The following is a 26,427-nucleotide window of genomic DNA, read 5'->3' as shown; positions in this document are numbered from 1 at the left end:
ACCTAGAACATAGAACAATACAGCGCAGTACAGGCCCTTCGGCCCACGATGTTGCACCGAAACAAAAGCCATCTAACCTACACTATGCCATTATCATCCATATGTTTATCCAATAAACTTTTAAATGCCCTCAATGTTGGCGAGTTCACTACTGTAGCAGGTAGGGCATTCCACGGCCTCACTACTCTTTGCGTAAAGAACCTACCTCTGACCTCTGTCCTTTATCTATTACCCCTCAGTTTAAAGTTATGTCCCCTCGTGCCAGCCATATCCATCCGCGGGAGAAGGCTCTCACTGTCCACCCTATCCAACCCCCTGATCATTTTGTATGCCTCTATTAAGTCTCCTCTTAACCTTCTTCTCTCCAACGAAAACAACCTCAAGTCCATCAGCCTTTCCTCATAAGATTTTCCCTCCATACCAGGCAACATCCTGGTAAATCTCCTCTGCACCCACTCCAAAGCCTCCACGTCCTTCCTATAATGCGGTGACCAGAACTGTACGCAATACTCCAAATGCGGCCGTACCAGAGTTCTGTACAGCTGCAACATGACCTCCCGACTCCGGAACTCAATCCCTCTACCAATAAAGGCCAACACTCCATAGGCCTTCTTCACAACCCTATCAACCTGGGTGGCAACTTTCAGGGATCTATGTACATGGACACCTAGATCCCTCTGCTCATCCACACTTTCAAGAACTTTACCATTAGCCAAATATTCCGCATTCCTGTTATTCCTTCCAAAGTGAATCACCTCACACTTCTCTACATTAAACTCCATTTGCCACCTCTCAGCCCAGCTCTGCAGCTTATCTATATTCCTCTGTAACCTGCTACATCCTTCCACACTATCGACAACACCACCGACTTTAGTATCGTCTGCAAATTTACTCACCCACCCTTCTGTGCCTTCCTCTAGGTCATTGATAAAAATGACAAACAGCAACGGCCCCAGAACAGATCCTTGTGGTACTCCACTTGTGACTGTACTCCATTCTGAACATTTCCCATCAACCACCACCCTCTGTCTTCTTTCAGCTAGCCAATTTCTGATCCACATCTCTAAATCACCCTCAATCCCCAGCCTCCGTATTTTTTGCAATAGCCTGCCGTGGGGAACCTTATCAAACGCTTTGCTGAAATCTATATACACCACATCAACTGCTCTACCCTCGTCTACCTGTTCAGTCACCTTCTCAAAGAACTCAATGAGGTTTGTGAGGCATGACCTACCCTTCACAAAGCCATGCTGACTATCCCTGATCATATTATTCCTATCTAGATGATTATAAATCTTGTCTCTTATAATCCCCTCCAAGACTTTACCCACTACAGACGTGAGGCTCACCGGTCTATAGTTGCCGGGGTTGTCTCTGCTCCCCTTTTTGAACAAAGGGACCACATTTGCTGTCCACCAGTCCTCTGGCACTAATCCTGTAGCCAATGATGACATAAAAATCTAAGCCAAAGGTCCAGCAATCTCTTCCCTGGCCTCCCAGAGAATCCTAGGATAAATCCCATCAGGTCCCGGGGACTTATCTATTTTCAGCCTGTCCGGAATTGCCAACACCTCTTCCCTACGTACCTCAATGCCATCTATTCTATTAGCCTGGGGCTCAGCATTCTCCTCCACAACATTATCTTTTTCCTGAGTGAATACTGACGAAAAATATTCATTTAGTATCTCGCCTATCTCTTCAGACTCCACACACAATTTCCCATCCCTGTCCTTGACTGGTCCTACTCTTTCCCTAGTCATTCGCTTATTCCTGACATACCTATAGAAAGCTTTGGGGTTCCCTTGATCCTTCCTGCCAAATACTTCTCATGTCCCCTCCTTGCTCGTCTTAGCTCTCTCTTTAGATCCTTCCTCGCTACCTTGTAACTATCCATCGCCCCAACCGAAACTTCACACTTCATCTTCACATAGGCCTCCTTCTTCCTCTTAACAAGAGATTCCACTTCCTTGGTAAACCACGGTTCCCTCGCTCGACGCCTTCCTCCCTGTCTGACCGGTACATACTTATCAAAAACACGCAGTAGCTGATCCTTGAACAAGCCCCACTTATCCAGTGTGCCCAACACTTGCAGCCTACTTCTCCACCTTATCCCCCCCAAGTCACGTCTAATGGCATCATAATTGCCCTTCCCCCAGCTATAACTCTTGCCCTGCGGTGTATACTTATCCCTTTCCATCATTAACGTAAACGTCACCGAATTGTGGTCACTGTCCCCAAAGTGCTCTCCTACCTCCAAATCCAACACCTGGCCTGGTTCATTACCCAAAACCAAATCCAACGTGGCCTCGCCTCTTGTTGGCCTAGTCAATCTCTCCTCATATGACAGTCCCACCATCCCTGGAATCAGTCTGGTAAACCTTCTCTGCACTCCTTCGAGAGCAAGAACATCCTTCCTCAGAGAAGGAGACCAAAACTGCACACAATACTCCCAAGTGTGGCCTCACCAAGGCCCTGTATAATTGCAGCAACACATCCCTGCTTCTATACTCGAAACCTCTCGCAATGAAGGCCAACATACCATTAGCCTTCTTTACCGCCTGCTGCACCTGCATGCTTACCTTCAGCGAATGGTGCACAAGGACACCCAGGTCCCGCTGCACACTCCCCTCTCCCAATTTACAACCATTCAGGTAGTAATCTGCCTTCCTGTTTTTGCTTCCAAGGTGAATAACCTCGCACTTATCCAAATTATACTGCATCTGCCATTGATTTTCCCACTCGCCCAACCTGTCCAGATCTTGCTGTAGGATCCCTGCATCCTCGTCAGAACTCACCCTCCCACCTAACTTGGTATCACCTATAAAATAATAGAGTGCCGCAAAGTACTTCATAGGAAGAAGATATGACACTAAGCCACACCTAGAAACATTAGGGTAGATGACCAAAAGCTTGGTCAAAGAGGTAGCTTTTAAGGAATGTCTTATAGGAGGAAAGTGAGGTAGAGAAGCAGAGAGGTGAGGAAAGGTATTTCAGAACTTAGGGTCTAGGCAACTTTAGGCACGGCCTGCAAAGGAAGGAGAAATTAAAACTGGGGATACTCAAGATGAACCCACAGATATAGGGCGGGATCCAACCAACCTAACCAAAAAAAAACAGTCTGTTCTGAGCGGGATTAATGAAATGAAAATCTCTTGTCACAAGTAGGCTTCAAATGAAGTTACTGTTAAAAGCCCCTAGTCACCACATTCCAGCGCCTGTTCGGGGAGGCTGGTACGGGAATTGAACCGTGCTGCTGGCCTGACTTGGTCTGCTTTAAAAGCCAGCGATTTAGCCCAGTGTGCTAAACCAGCCCCTAGATTAGAGGGGACGGGCTCTCTGTTGTGCTTTCAGGCCCCGGCAAGGCCGCACTTAGTGCCAGTTCCTGCACGGAGCTCTTCAGTGCAGGAAGAAATCGGAATGGCGCACCGATCTTTCGCGCCCCCTCGCCCCGCCAGCCGCAACTCACCTGTAAGGGGGGGCCTCAAGTCCCCCCCACCTCACCTCACATGGGCAGAGCACCCCTGGGCCCGGTCACCGGCAAGGGCAAAATGCCAGCTTGGCACTGCCAGCCTGTCACCCTGGCAGTGCCCATGTCCAGTAATACTGCCAGGCTCATGGTACCTGGGTGGCATCAACAGTACCAGGGTGCCACTCAATGGGTCTCCGATTGCCTGGGAGACCACCCCCCCAACCCCGAGTGCCATTCCACCTGGTCCCTGTTTGTGGGAACTAGTGTTGAATGGTGCCCGGCTGGGGTCTCCTTTGCAAGGCCAGTAGATCCCGAGAGCTTGTCTGGCGTTGGCAGAGATAAGTGAGTTTCTAAAGTCTGGGTCCTGTCCATTGTAGGCAGGATTTGATTGCAGCGTCACGCAAAATCTCATTGGACCTCACAAGGGTAACACAAGGGAGAATACAATCTCCCGTTGTATTCCCGCAATCACACCGAACCCTTGGACACGAAGGGGCACTTTAGCATGGCCAATCCACCTAACCTGCACATCTTTGGACTGTGGGGGGAAACCGCAGCACCCGGAGGAAACCCACGCACACACGGGGAGAAAGTGTAAACTCCACACAGACAGTGACCCAAGGTTGGAATCAAACCCGGGTCCCTGGAGCGGTTAGACGGCAGTGCTAACCACTATGCCACCATGCTGCCCCTTGGGAGGATTGTGGTGCTACAGGGATAGACTACAGAGATAGGAGGGGCAGTGGGGGAATCGGAAAATCAAGGATGAGAATTTTAAAACCACACAATGAATTAGTTTGATGCATGGTACTCTCTTGTTATGTAGTTAACAGATGTTTTGCAGAATGGAGATAGAAATGTTATTAACTCATTATTTTGCGAGGGCAAGATTGGTTATTTACAAGTTTCTTAGATAATCCAAATTTACAAAAGATTTTTCAAGTTGAACATTGGTCAGAAGTTATTCACTCAGTTTAACACTGGAGTATCTTCATTTTTTGAATATAAACATTTTTTAACTTAGACGAGTGATGTTCATGTCCGAGAAAATTTAGAATATTGGGTGGCCAATGTCAGTGTCAACGATTCGCAGGTCAGGTAAAGGCAGAACATCGCCCTCTACTGTGCTCCAATATTGTGCCATCACCATTGCATCAGTGTGTCACTTCCCTTACATCCATACCATTCAAAGGTTCGGGAGATTATGGGGGCGATTCTCCGATCGCGGGACTACGTGTCTGCGCCGTGTGAACGCCATCGCTTTCACGATGGCGCGGAACGGGCACGAGGATGACCGATTCTGCCCCCCACAGGGGCTGGAGCAGTTCACGCCGCTCCAGCCTCCCTTCCCGGCACCAAATGGGCGCCGTGCCAACCCGCGCATGCGCAGTTGGGCCGCGCCAACATGCACAGGGGACTTCTTCATCGCGCCAGCCCCTACACAACATGGCGTGCGGGTTCAGGGGCTGGCCGCGCAACAAAGTAGGCCGGGGGGGGGGGGAAGAGGCCGGCCCGCCGATCGGTGGGTCCCGATCGCGGGTCAGACCCCATCGGAGCCCCCCCCCCCCCCGGTGAAGGTGCGCTTTCCCCCGCCCCACAGGCCGCCCCCCGACCCTGCGCACAGAGTTCCTGCCGGCAGCGACCAGGGGTGAACGGCGCCAGCGGGACTCTGCTTTTCCGCACGGCCACTCGGCCCATCCGGACCGGAGAATCGGCCCCGCCGATTCTAGTGGCCCGCGAACAGCGCTGCGCCAAACGCGCCAGTACAAATGGCGCCGATTCTCCGCACCTGGGAGAATCGCACGCCAGCGTCGTGGCACGGTTGCGGTGATTCTCCGGCCCGGCGCAGGGCTCGGAGAAACGCGCCCAAGTCTCACTTCAGAAACTCGATCGAGGCTGGAGCTGCAATGTTGTACTGAGGGAGCGCCAAAGGTGAGAAAGAGAGGCCTTCTGTTGCCCTGGCCAATATATAAGCTGTGATCTAATGGAAATGAAACAGAGGGCGAGATCTACCGGCCACATTGTGCTTGAATGGTATATTAGGAAACCTTAAACCTACTAAGGCCTACTCACTTGGATCTATCGGCCTCCCGGCATCGAATAGCCTCCCCGGGGAGTCCCCAGCTGGGCGCCGTTCAGTACTGGTCCACACCAGGTCCTGGGTGGTCATAGATAGGCAGGGCGACCTTCTCCCTGGCCCTTCTCTTGGAATGTGGACATGTTGACACTGCCTAGTGTAGCCATCTGGGATGGCCACGTCCCGATTACAAAATGGACACTTGCAAAGACTGCAGGGAAAATTGGACAATGCTAAGAAACAAGCAGGTGCAAGCTCTGTCTGTTGATTAGAACCTTAAACTCTGAGACAGGACAGAAACTACCAAACAATCTACATACTAATGAGCCATCTCCGGGGACAGAAGAGAAACATTTAGATACACAATGTTAGGACAGACTCCCCGGCGCCAGAAGAAGCTAAGACAAAGCAGACTGACAGTCACCAGGACACGCCCAGCGATCAGGGAACCACCCTCTATTGGAGGAAAATCGATACGGATGATTGGGAAAGACCCAATTAGTTGAGGCCAAGTTCAAGGCCCGCCCAAAAGAGCACAAAGCCCTTTTCAGTATAAAAGGTATCCCCCAAGGGAGAATCTTCCTCCTTTGGCTTTGGCTCTCACCGAAGAGAGAGACCAGCCTAGCAGCTGCATCAGACCAAGTAAGTCCCAAGTCAACGCACGCTACGAGATAGACGCTCCTAGTTGCAACCCTGTAAACAGCTCAACCCAGCAGCCTCAGAACCGAGCAACGGCCATTGTTCCTCTGACTGAGTGGGCACCCGAAGCTAAGTATAGGCTTTAGTAATAGTGATAGTTTAGCTTGTAGAGTTTATGCATGAGTAGATTTGACAGTGTGTAAATAAATGAGCATTGCTTTTGAACTTACTAACTGGTGTATCGAGTCATTGATCAGTATTCGGTTCTGAACCTTGTGGCGGTGTCGAAAGATTCCTGGCAACTCTTGAGCAAACGTGATTAAACAGAGCCAAATTAAGAGCCAACCAAAAGTTAGCAACGCTAGCTGGCATCTTGGCACTGCCAAGGTGCCCAGGTGGCACTACCAAGCCAGCAGGAGCAGTGGCAGGGTGGCAGTGCAAGGGTACCCATGTGCCATTGGGGCACTGCCAGGGGTCAGGGCCTGATGGGGGCCATGCCCATGAAAGGAGTACAGGGCAAGTAAGTAGGAGGCTCTGGGAGATTGGGGGGGTGATGAGTGGGATCCTGGAGAGGGGGCCTAAAGAGGGGAGTCCCCAGGGTCCCCATAGTGGGGTGTCCTAACTTGAGGGGGGGGGGGGGGGGAGGGCAGGATGGGGGGGGAAGGTAATGCCCATATGTGTGTGTGTGGGGGGGGGGTGACATTGTCCATTGGTGGGGTCTGGGGGACCCACAAGGTCACTTAAAAATTGGGGCACCCTTTCAAAATGATGGCCTGATCTCGGAGTCCCCAGTGATGAAAAAAATTCTAAGTGTGGGCTAAACTGGTGAGAAACTCTCCAAAGTGACTAAAGGTCCGATCTCTCCAAATGAGTCCTCTAGTAAGCGCATTTAGTCACGTGTTTCCTGTTGCTCGCAGCGCCGAGAAACACTCCGCTCTCTAATGCCCATCGGGTTAGATATGGGGCCTCAGTGGGGAATGTGTGCCCGAGGCCGCACTCAGCCACGTTTTCTGCACTGAGGAGCTCACTCGCTTGCGAGAGATCGGGATGCCGTTTTTAAATGGGGACCTTGGGGGAGTTCAACCATTCTTCAGGATATAAATCGAATATGGGGGAAAGTGAGCTGTTCCCAATAAATGCCAGGGGGCAAGAGAGGAGACTGGGGGAGTTGCCATTCCGGATGGCGGGGGTGAGTTTCCGCTATCTTGGGATACAGGTGGCGTGGAGCTGGGCCCATCTGCATAAGATGAATTTGGCGCGATTGGTGGAGGGTATAAAGGCGGACTTCAATAGGTGGGATGTGTTGCCCTCGTCTTTGGCAGGGCATGTACAGACGGTGAAAATGATGGGGCTGCCCAAGTTTCTGTTCGGATTTCAGAACCTCCCCATCTTTGTTCCTAAGTCTTTTTTTAGAAAGGCGAATGGGAGGTTTCAAGGTTTGTGTGGGTGGGGAAGGCCCTGCGGGTGAGGAGGTTGTTTCTGGAGAGGGATGGCAAGGTAGGCGGGGGGGGGGTGGGGGCGGCTGGCTTTGCCGAGCCTGTTGAATTACTACTGGTCAGCAAACATGGCAATGGTTAAGAAATGGGCAGTTGAGAAGGGGTCAGGTGGAGGCGGCATGGTGTAGGGGGACCAGTTTGCGGGCCCTGTTGTTGGTGGCCCTGCCGTTCTCACTGGTCCGATACTCGTGAGCCTGGTATCAGCGTTGAGGGTTTGTACAAGTATAGGCAGCTCTTCGGACTGGAAGGCATGTCGCTGTGGGCACTAATATGTGACAACCATAGGTTTGCGGCACGGTGCTGTATGCGAGGATCCAGGGGCGGCGCAGTTGGAGATAGAGTACTTCAGGGACTTGTTTGTGGAAGAAAGGTTTTCTGGCCTGCAGTAGCTTGAGATGTATCAGTTGCCCAAGGGAAACAGGTTCAGGTACCTGCAAGAGTGCCATCCTTTCTGGAGCTGCCACCTGTGGTTGCTGCAAGACAAGTTGTTGTCCGAGGATGACATTGGGGAGGGGAGAGTGGCGGATATACGTGGAGAGCTGGTGGATAGGGAGGGCGCTCCTGTGGTGGAGGTCGGGTACAAGTGGGAGGAAGAGCTGGGGGCGAAGTTGGGGGCCGAGGTGTGGAGGGACACATCAGCCATGATAGAGTGCAGACTCGATGGGCCAAATGGCCTAATTCTGCTCCTATGTCTTATGAACTTATGGGAAGCCCTTCGGAGGGTGAGTGCTTCCTCGTCGTCTGCAAGGTTAAGCCTCATCCAGTTTAAGGTGGTGAAGAGAGCCCACATGACAGACCCAAGGATGAGCGGGCTCTTTTCGGGGGCGGATGTTAGGTGTACGCGGGTGGGCCGCCGAACCATGTGCATATGTTTTGGGCGTGTCCGAGGGAAAGGGGGTTTTGGAAGGGGTTTTCTGGGTAGGGATGGCTTTGAGTCCGGAGGGCACAATATTCGGAGTGTCGGAAAGTCCAGAGTTCAGGTGGGGAGAGAGGCTGATGTCTTGTCCTTTGCCTCCCTGATAGCCCGGAGATGGATTTTGTTGAGTTGGCTGGACTCAAAGCCGCTAAAGGCAATGGTTTGGGTGAGTGACCTGGCAGAATCTTTGCACCTGGAATAAGTTAAGTTCGTCCTGGTGGAGTGGAAGAGGGATTCACCGTGAGGTGGAAGCCATTTCTCGACTTCTTTAGAGGGAAGGGAGGCATCAGCGGGGGGTGTCGGAGGAGAACAATTGAGTTACAAGATATTACAGCAAAGGGAATGGTGGGTACATATCAATATTATAATAATCTTTATTGCCACAAGTAGGCTTACATTAACACTGCAATGAAGTTATTGTGAAAAGCCCCTAGTCGCCACATTCCGGCGCCTGTTCGGGTACACAGAGGGAGAATTCAGAATGTCACAGCACATCTTTCGGGACGTGTGTGAGGAAACCGGAGCACCCGGAGGAAACCCACGCAGACACAGGGAGAACGTGCAGACTCCGCACAGACAGTGACTCAAGCGGGAATTGAACCTGGGACCCTGGAGCTGTGAAGCAACTGTGCTAACCACTGTACTACCGTGCCGCTGATCGTGATTGCTGGTGGAGAGCAAACTGATTGATGAATTTAAACCATAATATTGAGCAATAAAAACAAAATGCTGGAAATATTCAGCAGTTGAGTAGCACCTATGGAGGGAGAAACAAAGTTAACATTTTCAGCTAATTATTTTAGATTTCCAGTATCTGCAGTATTTTGCTTTTGTAACAATATTAAACAGACTGGTTTAAGTGTGATTTTCACCATAGTAAATACAGCAAATAAATTCAGTGCCAACAATGCATTGAATAATTAATTCAAGCATTCTAAGAAATAGTTTTTGGCAGCGCAGAGTTGTGCAGGGTATTCAGTTTCTATCAGGAAGCGGATACAGACATTACCTGTTCGGGACAGCAACAGTGTCATTGCTCCAGATCCTGAACCAGACTCCAAAACGCAGTCCCCATTACTAACATCCATCATCATCAACATGGCACTGATGTCCTAGAAGAAGCAGAAGAGGGGAGGGGAGGGGAGGGAGGGGAGGGGAGCGGGGTGGCGGTGGGAAAATGGAGAATGACTTAAGAAACTAAGTATTTCAAACTGAATTGGGAGATGGAATGCAGATACCAGACAGGAGATAATGGAATGTTTCGGACGATTATTACCCTATATCATTCGAGGAAGACAGTGGTGTATTGCAAAGCCACTGGTAACAGTCCAGGCTAATGATCTGGGGGATGTGGGTTCAAATCCCACCAGGGCAGCTTGTGGAATTGGAATTCAATTCATAAAATCTGGAATTTAAAGCTCATCTCAGTGATGGTGACCATGAAACTTTCATTGATTCTTGTAAAGACCCATTTGATTCACTAATGTCCTCCAGGGAAGGAAATCTGCCGTCCTTACCTGGTCGGGCCTACATGGGACTCCGGACCCATTGCAACGCGGTTGACTCTTGGCTGCCCTCTGAAGTGGCCAAGCAAGCCCCTCAGTTGAAGGGGAATATAGGGATGGGTAATAAATGCTGACCTTGCCAGCAACGCCCACATCCCAGAAAGAATCATCCACAATATTCTGCTGCGGAGCTGAAGTTCGTCTGTCCCCCCACCCCCCCAGGCCACAAATTCACTTTCACAGAATAACACACTGCAGAAGAGGCCCTTCGGCCCATCACGTCTGCACCGATGCATGAAAGAACCTGACCTGTCTACCTAATCCCATTTGCCAGCACTTGCCCCATAGCCATAGCCTCGAATGCTAAGACGTGCCAAGTGCTCATCCAGGTTTTGTTTTTTTTTAATATTTTTATTCTCCTTTTTCACATTTTCTCCCACATTTACACCCATCAACAATAAACAATAATCAGCAACAGATATGTCAATTCCCATAACAGTAACAACGATCCCATCCTCCTACCAACTCCCAAACATCAGCCCGCATGTTTACATAAACAAATGACAAAAAGGAATCAGGGATTACCCATAGTCACCCTTAATCTACACAGCCCCTCTCCCCCCCAGCCCTCCCACCCAGCCACCCCCCCAACTAATGTTCGATGTTATCCAGTTCTTGAAAGTGCATAATAAATAGTGCCCATGACTTGTAGAACCCCTCCGAGCTTCCCCTCAATTCGAACTTAACCTTCTCAAGGGTCAAGTATTCCAACAGGTCCCCCCCGCCACGCCAGGGCACTGGGTGGAGAGGCTGCTCTCCATTCCAGCAGTATCCACCTTCGGGCGATCAACGAGGCAAAGTTTCCAACCCTGGCTGGTCCGACACCCCGAATATGGCCTCCTGGGGACCCGGGTCCAGTTTCACACGCACCACCTTGGAAATTACCCTAAACACCTCCTTCCAGTACTCCCCTAGCTTTGGACAGGACCAAAACATATGAACATGATTCGCGGGCCCCCCCCCACACACAACGCTCACACACATCCTCTACTCCTTCAAAGAATCGGCTCATCCTCGACCTCGTGAGGTGCGCTCTATATACCACCTTCAGCTGTATCAGCCCCAACCTCGCAAATGAGGTGGAGGCATTCACTCTCCGGAGCACCTCACACCAGACCCCCTCCTCTATAACCTCTCCCAGCTCTTCCTCCCACTTGGCTTTGATCCCTTCCAGTGGTGCCTTATCCTCTTCCAGAATAGCTCCGTACACCGCTGACACTGCCCCCCTTCTCCAGTCCCCTTGTCGTCAGCAGCTCCTCCAACAATGTGGAGGCCGGTTCCTCTTGGAAGCTCTGTATCTCCTTCCTGGCAAAATCCCTGACCTGCATGTACCTAAACACTTCTCCCTGCTCTAGCCCATACTTCGCTTCCAGCTCCCTCAATCCTGCAAACCGACCCCGAAGAAACAAATCTTTTAGCGTCTTAATCCCCCTCTCTTCCCATTTCCGAAAACTTCCATCCCACCTCCCTGGCTCAAATCTGTGGTTCCCCGAATCGGCATTTCCCTTGACCCTGCCCCCAACCCGAAGTGTTGGTGAAACTGCCTCCAGATTTTCAATGCAGCTATTATTACCGGACTCCCCGAGTATTTCCCCGGAGCTAACGGGAGCGGCTCTGTTGCTAGTGCTTTCAGCCCCGACTCCCCTGCACAAACTCTCTTCCATTCTGACCCACTGAGAATCAACCCCTCTGACCCAGCTCCGCACCTTCTCCACATTCGCCGCCCAGTAGTAGTACAACAGGTTCGGGAGACCCAAACCCCCTGCCTGCCTTCCCCTCTGTAGCAGCACCTTTCTCACTCTGGCCATCTTCCCTCCCCATATGAACGAGGTAATCCTTCCCTCAATCTCCGTGAAAAAAGACTTTGGCAGGAAAATCGGTAGGCATTGAAAAATAAACAGAAATCGCGGCAACACATTCATTTTAACCGCCTGTACCCGATCCGCCAATGACAGAGGAAGGCCACCCCACCTTGCCAGATCGGCTGCACCCCCAGATACATAAAGTGAGTCCCTGACCTACGGAATGGCAGCCCCCCCACCCCTGCCCCCACTCTCGGTCGAGACACCACAAAATACTCACTCTTGTCCAGGTTCAGTTTGTACCCTGAGAAAGACCCAAATACCCGCAGTAGCTCCAATATTCCTCCTATCGACGCACTCGGTTCCGACACATACAGCAGCAAGTCGTCAGCATATAAGGACACCCTATGCTCTATCCCCCCCCCCGCACTATTCCTTTCCATGCTCCCGAACTTCTCAATGCGATGGCCAATGGCTCAATCGCAAGTGCAAACAGCAGGGGGGACATAGGACATCTCTGTCTAGTCCCACAGTGGAGAGAGAAATATCTCGAACTGATATTATTTGTGCGGACACTCGCCTTCGGTTCCTTATATAATAGCTTTACCCAGTTCACAAATCTTGGTCCAATCCAAAACCGCTCCAGTACTGCCATCAGGTACCCCTATTCTACCCGAACAAACGCCTTCTCGGCATCCAATGCCACAACTACCTCTGTTTCCTTTCTTTCCGCCGGTGCCATAACAACGTTCAAAACCCTCCTAATGTTCGAAAACAGCTGCCTCCCTTTCACGAACCCCGTCTGATCCTCCCCTATCACCTTCGGAAGGCACTCCTCCAGCCTACCCGCCAGTACCTTCGCTAACACTTTTACGTCCACATTCAGAAGTGATATGGGCCTATACGACCCACACTCCGTCGGATCCTTATCTTTTTTTAGCAACAGGGAAATCGATGCCTGCCCCAAGGTTTGCGGCAACACCCCCTTCCCTATTGCCTTTTCAAACATCCCCACCATCAGGGGTGCCAACCTATCCTTGAATTTTTTATAATATTCCACCGGAAACCCATCCGGCCCTGCCACCTTCCCAGACTGCATCCTCCCAATCGCATCCTTTATCTCCTGCTCCACTATTGCTCCTTCTAATGTAGCCCTGTCCCCCTCCCCTAGCCTCGGGTACTCCAACCCATCTAGAAATTTCTGCATCTCACGGTCTCCTCCGAGTGGCTCTGACTTGTACAACCTCTCATAAAACTCCTCAAAAACCTTGTTAATCAGCACTGGGGCCACCACCAACTTCCCTGACCTATCCTTCACCTGAAGAATTTCCCTTGCCGCTGCCTCCCTCCGGAGCTGACCTGCTAACATACCTTATCTCCATGTTCATAAACTGCACCCCTTGCTCGTCTCAGTTGGCGCACCGCCTTCCTGGTGGACAGTCGGTCGAAGCTCGCCTGTAGTTCCTTTCTCTTTTCCAGCTTCACTGGGTCCCTATCTTCTGCATACCTCCTATCTACCTCCAACATCTCATCTATTACCCTCTGCTGCTCCAACCTCTCCTCTTTGTTCACCCTGGCTTTAAACAAAATTACCTCACCCCTCACCACCGCCTTTAGAGCCTCCCAGACGACTTCCTTCGAAACCCATACAATTGAAACCTACATATTCCTTAATTACCTTTTCAATTTTCTCACAGAACACTTGGTTCCCCAAAAGCCCCACATCCAGTTTCCACCCCGGTCTCTGCGCTACCCCCTTCTCCAGCACCATATCCACCCAATGTGGAGCGTGATCTGACACTACAATTGCAGAGTATTCCGACCCCTTGACTCCAGCCAGCAAAGCCTTTCCCACCACAAAAAAGTCAATCCGCGAGTATACCTTATGGACCGCTGATAAGAAACGAGTACTCCCGTTCCCTTGGGTGCAGGAACCTCCAAGGGTCCACCCTTCCCATTTCCACCATTAGCCCAGCCAGCGCCTTCGCCCCCCCCTGATGGGACCAGCGAGTGCGGCTGTGATCTGTCCAACCTTGGCTCCTGCACCAAGTTCCAGCCCCTACCCACACAATCAGCTCATGCGTGTCAAAGTCGGGACCCACCCCTGATCTGCCACCACCTTCTCCATCTGGAAGCGTACCCTTTTGCTGACCAGCAGCGCTACCCCTCGAGCCCTTCCATCAAATCCGGAGTGAAACACTTGGCTAACCTAGCCCTTTTTAAGTCTCACCTGGTCTTTCACCCTCAAGTGAGTCTCCTGCAGCATTGCTACATCGGCTTTCAAACTTTTAAGATGGCAAGCACCCTTGACCTCTTGACTGGACCTCCTAGCCCTCTCACGTTCCACGTGACTATCCTTACTGAGGGTCTCTCGCCCCCCCCCCACCTTTCTTAGCCACCATCACCATACCACCGGGCCCTGCCCCATAAGCCTGACCCGCCCCTGTCCATTGTTAACATCGAACCCCTTCCCCCCCCCTCCCAAGAACCCCCCCTACAAAAACATCCCCCAACATCCATCCCTTCCCCCCCTCTTGCTCGCCTCGTAGGCCCATTGAAGCCTGCTATCCAGACTCCAACGTCCGCAGCCCTCTTCTCACCTCACCCCCGTTCACTAACTGACTTTAGTTAGCTAGCACGGGTGGTTCCCCCTGCCAATACCTCTCGCCCCCTTCCGCCCAGTCCCAGAGAAAGAAACACCAAAACAAACCCAACAATCTAACCCCTACAATTCACTAACATAACATTTAACCGTCGCAACACAGAACGCCATTAACATGAACTCTGTAACAATGCAAAGAGAAGTAAATTGCAATACAAATCAGTAAAAAGAAAGTTGTAACATTTATACATTTTCCAGCTGCTCAAACACAGTCCACAGTCTCTCTTCCAGTTCCGCTCTTCACATCTGTCCCAAGCCTTCTGCCCTCATGAACGCCTCAGCCGCCTCCAATGTCTCAAAATAAAAGTCTTTGGCTTTATATGTTACTCTCAACTTCGCCGGGTACACCACATCAAATCGCACCCCTTTCTTGTACAAAGCCGCCTTCACTCGCCCAAACGCCGCTCGTCTTTTTGCCAACTCCACCGTCAAGTCCTGGTAGATCCGAACCGCAGTACCATCCCACAGCACCTCACGCTCCTGCTTCGCCCAGCTTAATACTTTCTCCTTCATGCAAAACTTATGGAAGCAGATAATTACTGCCCTTGGCGGCTCATTCACTTTGGGCTTCGGCCTTAATGACCGATGAGCTCGGTCTAGCTCGTACAGGGAGGGGATCTCACCCTCGCCAACTTCTTAGCGAAGTATTGCGTTGGCCTTGGGTCCTCTGTCCCTTCGGGCAAGCCCACAATTCTCATATTGTGCCGCCTTGAGCGGTTTTAAGTATTCTTTTTAAAAGATGCGAGGCATCCCGCCTCTACCACCCTCCCAGGCAGTGCATTCCAGACCGTCACTACCCTCTGGGTAAAAAAGCTTTTCCTCAAATCTCTCTTAACCCTCCTGCCCCTCACCTTGATCTGGTGCCCCTTCATAACCGACCCTTCAACTAAGGGAATCAGCTGGCCACTGTCCACCTGCCCATGCCCCTCATAATGTTGTACGCCTCGACCTGGTCATCCCTCAGTCTTCTCTGCTGCAGCGAAAACAACCCAAGCCTATCTAATCTCTCTTCATAACTGTTCCACCCAGGCAACTGTTCCATCCCAGGCAATATCCTGGTGAATGGCCTCTGCACCCCCTCCAGTGCAATCACATCCTTCCTATAACGTGACAACCAGAATTAGACACAGTACTCCAGCTGTGGTCTCACCAAAGTTCGATACAATTCCAACATGCGTCCCTGCTTTTGTAATCTATGCCCCAATTGATATAGGCAAGTGTCCCAGAAGCCTTTTTCACCACCTTGTTAACCTGCCCTTCTGCCTTCAGAGATCTACGGACTAACATTCCAAAGTCTCTTTGTTCCTCAGAACTTCCCAGTGTCAGACCATTTATTGAATACTTCCTTGTCACATGAGTCCTTCCAAAGTGTATCACCTCTCACTTTTCAGGGTGAAATTTCTTCTGCCACGTATCTGCCCATTTGACGTATGGAGGGATTTCCTCATGAGGAGAGGTTGAGTAGGTTGGGCCTGTCTCATTGGAGTTTAGAAGAATGCGAGGTGACCTAATTGAAACATATAGGATTCTCAGGGGCCTTGGCAGGGTAGATGCTGAGAGGTTGTTCCCCTTGTGGAAGAGTCTAGGATCAGAGGGCACAATCTCAGAGTGAGGGATCACCCATTTAAAACATGGATGAGGGAGATTTTCTTCTCTCAGGGGGTAGTGAATCTGTGGAGTTCTTTACCGTAGAGAGCTGTAGCAGCTGGGTTGTTGTATATTCGAGGCTGAGATAGACAGAGTTTTAATCAGTAAAGGAATCAAGGGTTATGGTGATAAGGTGGAATTTCAGATCAGTCATGATCTCATGGAATGGTGGAAACAGACTTGATGGGCTGAATGGCCTACTTCTAGCTCCTACGTCTTACAATCTTTTGAGAGGGCAGACAAGGTTCCCCAGGGGTTGGTGTTAGGTCCCTTGCTTTCCCTGGCCTACAGGAATGACCTAGACTTGGGCACAATTTGAAAATCTGCAGATAGCACAAAACGTGGAAGTATGTATGTGAGGAGGATACTGATAGACTTGGTCATGAGTCACCATTTCAGCACTGTTCCCCTTCAAGGGCCTCATGGCAATATGAAAGTGCCTAAAGTGAAACCTCGTACAGCTCGATCTTATTTGTTACTCCCTATCACACACATATTCTACAGGCAGATCATGGACAAAGTCAGCGGTTTAGCTGTCATAGGTAAGTCCAGGAGGCCCAATTAGCCCCTCGAGCCTGTTCAACTATTCAGTGAAATCATGCCTGATCTGTGACATTGCACCATATACCTGCCTTTAACCGTTCATATTTTTAAGTGAACAATAATGGTTCAGCACAGGGCTAAAGAGCTGGCTTTTAAAGCAGACCAAGGCAGGCCAGCAGCACGGTTCAATTCCCATACCAGCCTCCCCGAACAAGCGCCGGAATGTGGCGACTAGGGGCTTTTCACAGTAACTTTATTTGAAGCCGACTTGTGACAATAAGCGATTTTCATTTAATCTATCAATCTGTTTTAAATTTGACAATTCATCTCGCATTAATTGTTGCTCACAGAAAAAAGTTCTAAACTTCTAGCACCTTTGTTGTGAAGGAGCAGTTCCTAAATCATACCTCAGTTCTTGTCATCGTCTACTTGACTGCAGAGTACGGTGCACCAGTGTGGTACAACTCATCACACACCGGTCTTGTAGATATCCAGCTCAACACAATAATGCTATCACCTCAGATACCCACAATCAACTGTGCGGCACTGCATTACAGTGCCGAGGACCCGGGTTTGATCCCGGCCCCTGGTCACTATCCGTGTGGAGTTTGCACAATCTCCCCTTTTCTGCGTGGGTCTCACCCCCCACAACCCAAAGATGGACCCCACGCTAAATTGCCCTGTAATTGGGAAAATAAAACTTCAATCAACTCCACTGCCCTGGCTCCCAGTACTGGGCAACATCCCAGCCCCTCACATAAGGAAGGATATTGCAGCAAGAAAGCTGCCGGTGATGGTTTACATCAACCCAAGTTTGCCTCTAGACAATGACCTGACCAATCCACCTGCTGCTAGCCCCCCATCACACCAGTCTGTATGGCTAAGACCACCATGCCAAGGAATAACCAGCAGAGGCCCTATGGCAGCAGGAATAGAACCAACAGGCCACCATTAAACACCCCTTTCTCATCTCGGATCCCACAGCCCATCCACCCGGCTTCAACCTGCCACACCAACATTGGGCTCTCCTCAAACCGTTCCCGTTCTGTTCAAGGCCTTTGTGCAGCAAATTGACACCAGTGAGGGCTCGCGGGGAAGCCGGACTGCAGATGGGGTTCACCCCAATCAATGACTCACATCATTGAAGAATGCCTCGTGACAACATTCAGCAGAGGGCTCAGAGGGCCCTAGGAAAGCTACTGCCTGGCTTGGTGATTGCGGCACACACAAAGAAATTATATCTGAAAGGTCTACATAATTTTTTAGATACTGCCCCTGAATCCTGGACTCACTGACCTGTGGGAATAGTCCGTCTCTATCTACCTTATTTGCATCCCCTATTTTCCTGAAGACTTTCACACTCATAGAACCCCTATAGTGCAGAAGGAGGCCATTCAGCCCATCGACTCTGCAACGACCATCTGAAAGAGCACCCTACCCAGGCTCACTCCCCCACCCTAACCCCATAACCCCACCTAACCTATACATCCCTGGACACTAAGGGACAATTTAGCGTGACCAACCCACTGAACCTGCACATCGTTGGACTGTGGGAGGAAACCGGAGCATCCGGAGAAAACCCACGCAGACATGGGGAGAATGTGCAAACTCCTCACAGACAGTCACCCGAGGCTGGAATCGAACCTGCGTCCATGGCACTACGAGGCAGCAGTGCTAACCACTGTGCCACCATAATCCTCGTTCTTCAGTATACCTGACACTTTCTTAAAGGACAGGGCATGGCACAAATGATAACTTTTGTTTGTGGGTGGCGGGGAGTTTATTCTGTTCATTTTCAAAATTTTGAAAGTTAAAAATGAGCATTTACATTAAAGTAAACAATTTGTTTTTATCTTTGAAATTTAAATTTTCACAGGTGAATGACCCAAGTTTCTTTTTTAAATTGAAAAAAAAAAGCACTTCATACTTTCGGATAAGAAATGGTTGGTCCTCTCTTCATCAGCAGCACAAACTCCTCCAAGGACGGTCTCCTCATGAGAAACTCAAAGCCAGTGGAAGTCCTGAATACCTGGCCAGGGAGGTTTCCCAGGATCTCCTGGTGGCTAAGTGAGCCCCAATTGCTGTGCAACTTCCCCCCAGTCACTAAACTAAACATCTTTTGTAATTCCAAGCGGTGCCTCCTGCGGAACTCCACCAGTGCCACATCCCCAGCCTTGAAGGGCACTTCGTTGGTGGGGGGGTGCAGTTGGGAGGTGGTCTCCCCTTGGCAATGGGCCTCCTCCCGGGCCAGGTGCCAGCCACTCCCGGAAGCGGTGGGCAAGCCTGCAGGGGCAGTTGGCACTGGTGCCACATCATAACCTCTGGGGCCCCTGCTGCCACCTGGTCCCTGGTCCAGCTGCTGCTGCCCCCGCAGCTCCATCACCTCCTGGGATAACATCTGCTGGGGGATCAGGCGGCTGACCCGCTCCAGCGGAGACAGGGGGCGTCCCCTGGGGGGCCGGGGGGCTCTGCCGGGCCAAGACCACCCTGGGCGGCTCTGGCCAGCTCCTTGCTCGGATCCTTCTCCCCTCTCCCCATCGTCTCCACCCCCTGGGCTGGAGCCCAGCGACAGCAGGCGCCTGCTGCAGGTTAGCCCGGCACCGGGCCACGGGGGAGGGTGACAGCGTGGAGCCGGGACCCGGGGCTGCAGCTGGAAGCGCTTGTCGGTCCTGCACGTTGCCCGCACACAGCGCAGCATCTCTGCCCCTTCGAGCCAGCTTCTCCCCGTGGCGAAACCCGGCTACTTTCTGTCACATTGTAGCCCAGAGTCGCTGCTACAGTGTCTGCATCTCAACAACAAAAAAGTCCTTCACTCCCACCACCTCTTTCAGCTTTTTCTTTTTTTTGCAAACAGGAAGCAGACACTTGCAAAACTCCTCCTCAACCACCCGGGCATCATAGAAAAGCGACCGGCTCCATCCTCTTGCAGCCAGAGGGAGACACGTGGAAAGTTCAGTCTGGCTAGGCACACAGTATCTCTGCTGTCATTATCCCCCCTCCCCCGCAATCTGCCCCTCCGTCCCCATTCTTTAAGTGACCTCTTTTTTATTTAATGTGCTTCGAAATTCTTAATGTCAGCTTATCTCAGTTGAAAGTACTCCCATCTCTGTAGATCAGCATGTGCGGGCACTAGTCCAAATTAGGACTAAATTTCACAGCCTCCCACTTGGGCATGGGGAAGGGAGTACATTTGTTAAGTACGTCCTGTGGGTGACCCATCCCCATAATTTGGAAGGGTCAGGGGCCTATTGAGACCTGTGAGTAGTCAATTATTGGCCCACTTGAGGCCCTCAATCTGGCTCCACTGCCATAATACTCTGGGCCATGCAAGGCAGAAGAGCGTGAATCGGTCATTTTTGGAACAACTTTGGTGAAAAGGTGGGAAAGAAGGGGTTAAGTCCTTTGTGGTGGTACCCTGTGCACATCGGGACAGCCTCCGCCCGAATATTGTGCTTTCCCATCTGGCCTACAAAATCTTCCCTCACCCCTGCTCCCCTCTCCTTGTTCCCCTCCTGAGGAAGCCCGATTCTCGCCCCACCAAAACAGCCCGGGCTTACCCCTGGTGTACATCCTCGATCTTTGTGGGGCTCTTTAAAGTACCAGTAGCATCCACAACTACTGCTGGGGCTGCAGGCCCCGAGGACGTAGAAGGTCTTTATAATGGTAGTGGCATAGCCCCTTTGATGGCTGACTTTTCACAGGCCAGAGCTGTTGGAGCGGGAACGCTCAAACCCGGGGCTGGAGGGTGGCAGTTGGAGCCAAGGCGTCATTAGAAGTGGACTTGTACATTAGTGCTGTGAACATTGTTCTTCTTAGTCAATAAGTTCTTTTGTTCATTATTTGCCAGATCAAGTTGTCTTGCACTATTCCAATAATGCTTTCTTTCTTGAAAATAATGGAAATTCCACAAATCTTCCATATCCTTAAATGTCTGCCAGGGATTAAAGATGGTGTGGTAGTCAGTATTAGAGGTATTACAATGCCGGAAGACCATTGGTGTAGAAGGTACTCTGTTCTCATTGGTTAAGCCTGTCTGCTGGCTCCACCCAGCAAGGTGGGGTATAAGAACCTGTGTCGCCCCAGCAGCTGCCTTCAGTACCTGTGCTGCTGGGGGAAACATCTAGTGTAATAAAGCCTTCAATTGTCTCCAATCTCACTTCTGGAGTTATTGATCGAGCATCATTAATTACACTAGATTTTAAAGAATGGAGCTCCGAATCAAGCCGGAGTTTCTGCAACTCAGCCCCCGCAACCTTCAAGCACTGGCTGGCGTGCTTCAATGGATATCTCGGGACGGCCGAAAACACACCCACAGAAGACCAGAAACTACAAATTCTGCACTCGAGGGTGAGCCCACAGATCTACACCCTCATCGAGGATGCGGACGACTTCGAGGCCGCAATGGATCTGATGAAAGGATATTATATTCGCCCTGTAAACCAGGTCTACCCCCGACATTTACTAGCGACGAGGCGACAAATCCCTGGGGAATCGCTGGAGGAGTTCTACCGTGCGCTCCTGGTGTTGGGGAGAAACTGCAGCTGCCCGCAAGTTTTGGCGAGCGACCACACAACTTTTGATCCGGGACGCTTTCGTTGCAGGTATGCTGTCCTCCCAAATCTGCCAGCGATTGCTGAAGAAAGTGACACTAGGCCTCAAGGAGACACAGGTCCTTGCAGCTCCCTGGATGTGGCCTCCCGAAATGCCCGCGCTTACGTCCACGACCGCGCGGCAGCCCCTGGGCAGCGTGGAACCACCCCGAGCATTTCCCATCCCCCCACAAGCTTGTGCTGCGAGACGGCCTGGCAACCCCGGGGGGCCCCACTGCTATTTTTGCGGGCAGGCTAAGCACCCCCGACAGCGCTGTCCGGCCCGCTGATCCTTCTGCAAAGGATGCAGCAAAAAGGGCCACTTTGTGGCGGTAAGCCAGGCCCGGGCGGTCGCTGCAGTCTCAGGAGATAAACACGGACCGCCACCACAACCCTCTCCACGGGCCCCGTGCGGTCAGCGGGCACCGCCATCTTCCTCCTCCAGGGCCACGTGTGGCCTCCGGGCGCCGCCATCTTGTCTCTCGGACACCACGTGCGATGGATCGGCGCCACCATCTTGTACACCCCCAGCCATGAGCGACCAGTGGGCACCGCCCTCTTGGCTGGACTCTCAGGACCCCAATTCGGATGACCACACACCGCCCGAAGAGAACTTCCAACTGCTGCCACGACTAGCCTCGGTGACCCTGGACCAGTCTTGGCCCCAAACTCTCGACTGCAACGACGATGGTGCTCATCAATAGGCAGGGAACGTCCTGTCTGATCGACTCTGGGAGCACGGAGAGCTTCATACACCCCGACACGGTAAGGCGCTGTTCTCTCCTCATTCACCCCGTTAACCAAAAAATCTCCTTGGCCTCCAGGTCTCATTCAGTAGAAATCAAGGGGTTTTGCGTAGCGAACCTCACGGTCCAGGGAAGGGAGTTTAAAAACTACCGGCTCTACGTCCTTCCCCACCTCTGCGCTCCAACACTCCTAGGGTTCGATTTTCAGTGCAACCTCCAAAGCCTAACTTTCAAATTCGGCAGCCCTATACCCCCTCTCACTGTCTGCGGCCTCGCGACCTTCAAGGTTGATCCGCCTTCCCTGTTTGCGAACCTCACCCCGGATTGCAAACCCGTCGCCACCAGGAGCAGACGGTACAGTGCCCAGGACCTGACCTTTATTAGGTCGGAGGTCCAGCGATTACTGAGGGAAGGTGTCATTGAGGCTAGCAACAGCCCCTGGAGAGCTCAAGTAGTAGTTGTAAAGACCGGGAAGAAGCATAGGATGGTCATAGACTATAGCCAGACCATCAACAGATATACGCAGCTTGACGCGTACCCTCTCCCCCGCATATCCGACCTGGTCAACAGGATCGCGCAATACAAGGTCTTTTCCACGGTGGATCTAATGTCCGCCTACCACCAGCTCCCATCCGCCCTAGCGACTGCAAATACACTGCTTTCGAAGTAGATGGGTGGCTCTACCACTTCCTAAGGGTCCCTTCGGTGTCACTAATGGAGTCTCAGTCTTCCAACGGGAGATGGACCGAATGGTTGACCGGTACGGTTTGCGGGCCACATTCCCGTACCTCGATAGCATCACCATCCGCGGCCACAACGAGCAGGACCACGACACCAACCTCCGAAAATTCCTCCATACCACAAAAACCCTTAACCTCACTTATAACCAGGATAAATGCGTGTTCAGCACCGACCGCCTAGCCATCCTCGGCTACGTAGTGCATAATGGAGTTATAGGCCCCGACCCTGAACGCATGCGCCCCCTTATGGAGTTCCCCCTCCCTCACTGCTCCAAGGCCCTGAAACGCTGCCGAGGGTTTTTCTCTTATGCCCAGTGGGTCCTCAACTATGCGGACAAGGCCCGCCCGCTGATCCAATCCACGGTTTCTCCCATCGGCAGAGGCCCGCCAGGCCTTCAGCCGCATCAAAGCAGACATTGCAAAGGCCACGATGCATGCCATCGACGAGTCCCTCCCCTTCCAGGACGGGAGCGACACGTCCGATGTAGCTCTGGCGGCCACCCTCAACCAAGCGGACAGACCTGTGGCCTTCTTCTCACGCACCCTCCACGCTTCAGAAATCCGCCATTCCTCAGTTGAAGAGGAGGCCCAGGCCATAGTAGAAGCTGTGCAGCATTGGAGGCATTACCTGGCCGGCAGGAGATTCACTCTCCTCACTGACCAACGGTCGGTTGCTTTCATGTTCGATAATGCACAGCGGGGCAAGATAAAAAACGACAAGATGTTACGGTGGAGGATCGAACTCTCCACCTACAAGTATGAGATCTTGTATCGTCCCGGGAAGCTAAACGAGCCTCCTGATGCCCTATCCCACGGCACCTGTGCCAACGCACAAGTGGACCGCCTCCGAGCCCTTCACGAGTACCTCTGCCACCCGGGGGTCACTCAATTCTTCCATTTCATCAAGACCCGCAACCTGCCCTACTCCATCAAGGAGGTCAGGACAGCCACCAGGAACTGCCAAATCTGCACGGAGTGCAAGTGCACTTCTACAGGCCAGAGAAAGCGCACCTGATGAAGGCTTCCTGGCCCTTTGAACGCCTCAGTATGGACTTCAAAGGCCCCCTTCCCTCCACCGACCGCAACACGTACTTCCTGAACGTGATTGACGAGTACTCCCGGTTCCCATTCGCCATCCCCTGCCCCGACATGACCGCAGCCACCGTCATAAAAGCCCTCCACAGCATCTTTGCACTGTTCGGGTTCCCCGCTTACATACACAGCTATAGGGGGTCCTCCTTTTATGAGTGACGAACTGCGTCGATTCCTGCTCAGCAAGGGCATTGCCTCGAGCAGGACGACCAGTTACAACCCCCGGGGAAACGGATAGGTAGAGAGGGAGAACGGAACGGTCTGGAAGACCGTCCTACTGGCCCTACGGTCCAGGAACCTCCCAGTCTCCCGGATGCCCTCCACTCCACTGCTGTGTACCACAACCAACCAAACACCTCACGAACGTCTCCTTGTCTTCCCTAGGAAGTCCTCCTCTGGGACCTCGCTCCCGACCTGGCTGGCAGCTCCTGGACCCATCCTGCTCCGCAAACACGTGCGGGCGCACAAATCAGACCCATTGGTCGAGAGGGTCCATCTCCTCCACGCTAACCCTACGTGGCGTACCCCGACAGCCGACAGTCTCCCTACGGGACCTGGCGCCCGCTGGATCCCCACACACACCCCCACCACCAGTCCCACCCTCCCTCCCACCGGCGCACCCCACAGCCGTCCCGTTCCCAGGTAGATCAGCTCTCCCACCGGTCCCGTCTCGGGGTGATGAAGCTGCCGAAGAAGCCAAAGCCATGCTCCCGGAGCCACAGACGCCCGAGCCCCCGCCTGCATCATCACCAAAGCTACGACGATCGCAGAGGACGACCAGGGCCCCCGATCGACTAATTGCTTCATTCTGAAATGTAAATACATTTTGTAAATAGTTGCGATGTAACGAGGCGAAACACTGTACGGAGGTATACCAGGTACCTTCATAACCTTAACTTCTACCACTCTGTAATGCGAGGCTACCACCCCTACTGGAGCCACCATCCCCGCCGGACTCTTTTTTTAATGGGGTGAATGTGGTAGTCAGTATTAGAGGTATTACGGTACTCTGTAATGCCGGAAGACCATTGGTGTAGAAGGTACTCTGTTCTCATTGGTTAAGCCGGCTGGCTCCGCCCAGCAAGGCGGGGTATAAGAGCCCGTGTCACCCCAGCAGCTGCCTTCTGTACCTGCGCTGTTGGGGGAGACATCTAGTGTAATAAAGCCTTCAATTGTCTCCAATCTCGCTTCTGGAGTTATTGATCGAGCATCAGATGGCACTTTGGTTTCATTCGGATTCGGCTGGGGCCCCGGGTCCCCTTGGCAAACAGGTCACATCAGCTTATGATTGTACAGAACTAGTAGGAGGTCACATGCTCCATTTTAACTTGAAGTAAAAGGGACAGTTTACAAAACAACACCTCACACTAATAACTTCACAATGAGAAAGGACAGGAGCATTATTGTGGGAACACGGTCCTCTACATATTTCCCTGCTGAACGAACATCCTAAAATTCATTGGCTTTTTAGGAAGTTACAAGGAGAGTCGATGTAGGTAGCATGATTGATGTAATATCTGTAGGTTTTACCAAGGCTTTTGGCAAGGCCCCAGATGGCTTGTTGATCTGTAAATGAAAAGCTTGTGGGATCCATTGGAAACAGCATGTTAAATCTAAAATTGACTCCGTGGCAGGATGCCTGGAGTATTGTGTGCAGTTTTGGTCTCCTTCTCTGAGGAAGGATGTTCTTGCTCTCGAGGGAGTGCAGCGAAGGGTTACCAGACTGATTCCAGGGATGGCGGGACTGTCATATGAGGAGAGATTGACGAGGTTAGGATTGTTCTCGCTGGAGTTCAGAAGAATGAGGGGGGATCTCATAGAGACTTATAAAATTCTAACAGGACTAGATAGTGTAGATGCAGGGAAGATGTTACCAATGGTGGGTGTGTCCAGAACCAGGGGTCACAGTCTGAGGATTCAGGGTAAACCATTTCGGACAGCGATGAAGAGACATTTCTTCACACAAAGAGTGGTGAGCCTGCGGAATTCATTACCACAGAAAGTAGTTGATGCTAAAACACCGAATATATTCAAGAGGCGGCTGGATATAGCACTTGGGGAGAATGGGATCAAAGGCTATGGGGGGAAAGCAGGATTAGGCTATTGAGTTTGATGAACAGCCATGATCGTGATGAATGGTGGAGCAGACTTGAAGGGCCAAAAGGCCTCCTCCTGCTCCTATCTTCAATGTATCTATGTATGCAACAGGTAATTATGGTGGATGGGTGTTTTTGTGTCTGGGAGAATGTGGTGGTTTTGATTGGGGGGTGGCGAGCTCTTCAATGAGAGCCAGTTAATCCCATTTCCGTGTTCTTTTATGTCCTTCCTTCTAAATACCGACTCTAAGCAACCGCTTGTACAAATTTAGATTCACTGTCCTCAGACGTTCAGTTAGCTTTTTATGTTTTATTTTAAACTTACAACAACCATTTATATACCGCCCA

General features: G+C 51.6%; 1 protein-coding gene across 1 annotated transcript in view; it reads right to left on the bottom strand.

Moving 5' to 3' along the window:
- The window catches only part of trmt61b (tRNA methyltransferase 61B), a 49,901-nt gene extending 30,222 nt beyond the window's left edge, over nucleotides 1-19,679 (bottom strand). The window contains exons 1-2 of the mRNA XM_072500126.1: nucleotides 18,744-19,679; nucleotides 9,607-9,709 (exon numbers count right to left, since the gene is read on the bottom strand). Coding sequence (XP_072356227.1) covers nucleotides 9,607-9,709; nucleotides 18,744-19,514 — 874 coding nt within the window. The 5' untranslated portion in view covers nucleotides 19,515-19,679. The remainder of the gene's footprint in view (nucleotides 1-9,606; nucleotides 9,710-18,743) is intronic.
- Between the last annotated feature and the right edge of the window lie 6,748 nt (nucleotides 19,680-26,427).

This window comes from Scyliorhinus torazame, chromosome 4 (assembly GCF_047496885.1).
Source record: "Scyliorhinus torazame isolate Kashiwa2021f chromosome 4, sScyTor2.1, whole genome shotgun sequence".
Taxonomy (NCBI): domain Eukaryota; kingdom Metazoa; phylum Chordata; class Chondrichthyes; order Carcharhiniformes; family Scyliorhinidae; genus Scyliorhinus; species Scyliorhinus torazame.
The sequence above is the reverse complement of the archived record's forward strand: the minus strand, read 5'-3'. Positions and strand labels throughout refer to the sequence as shown.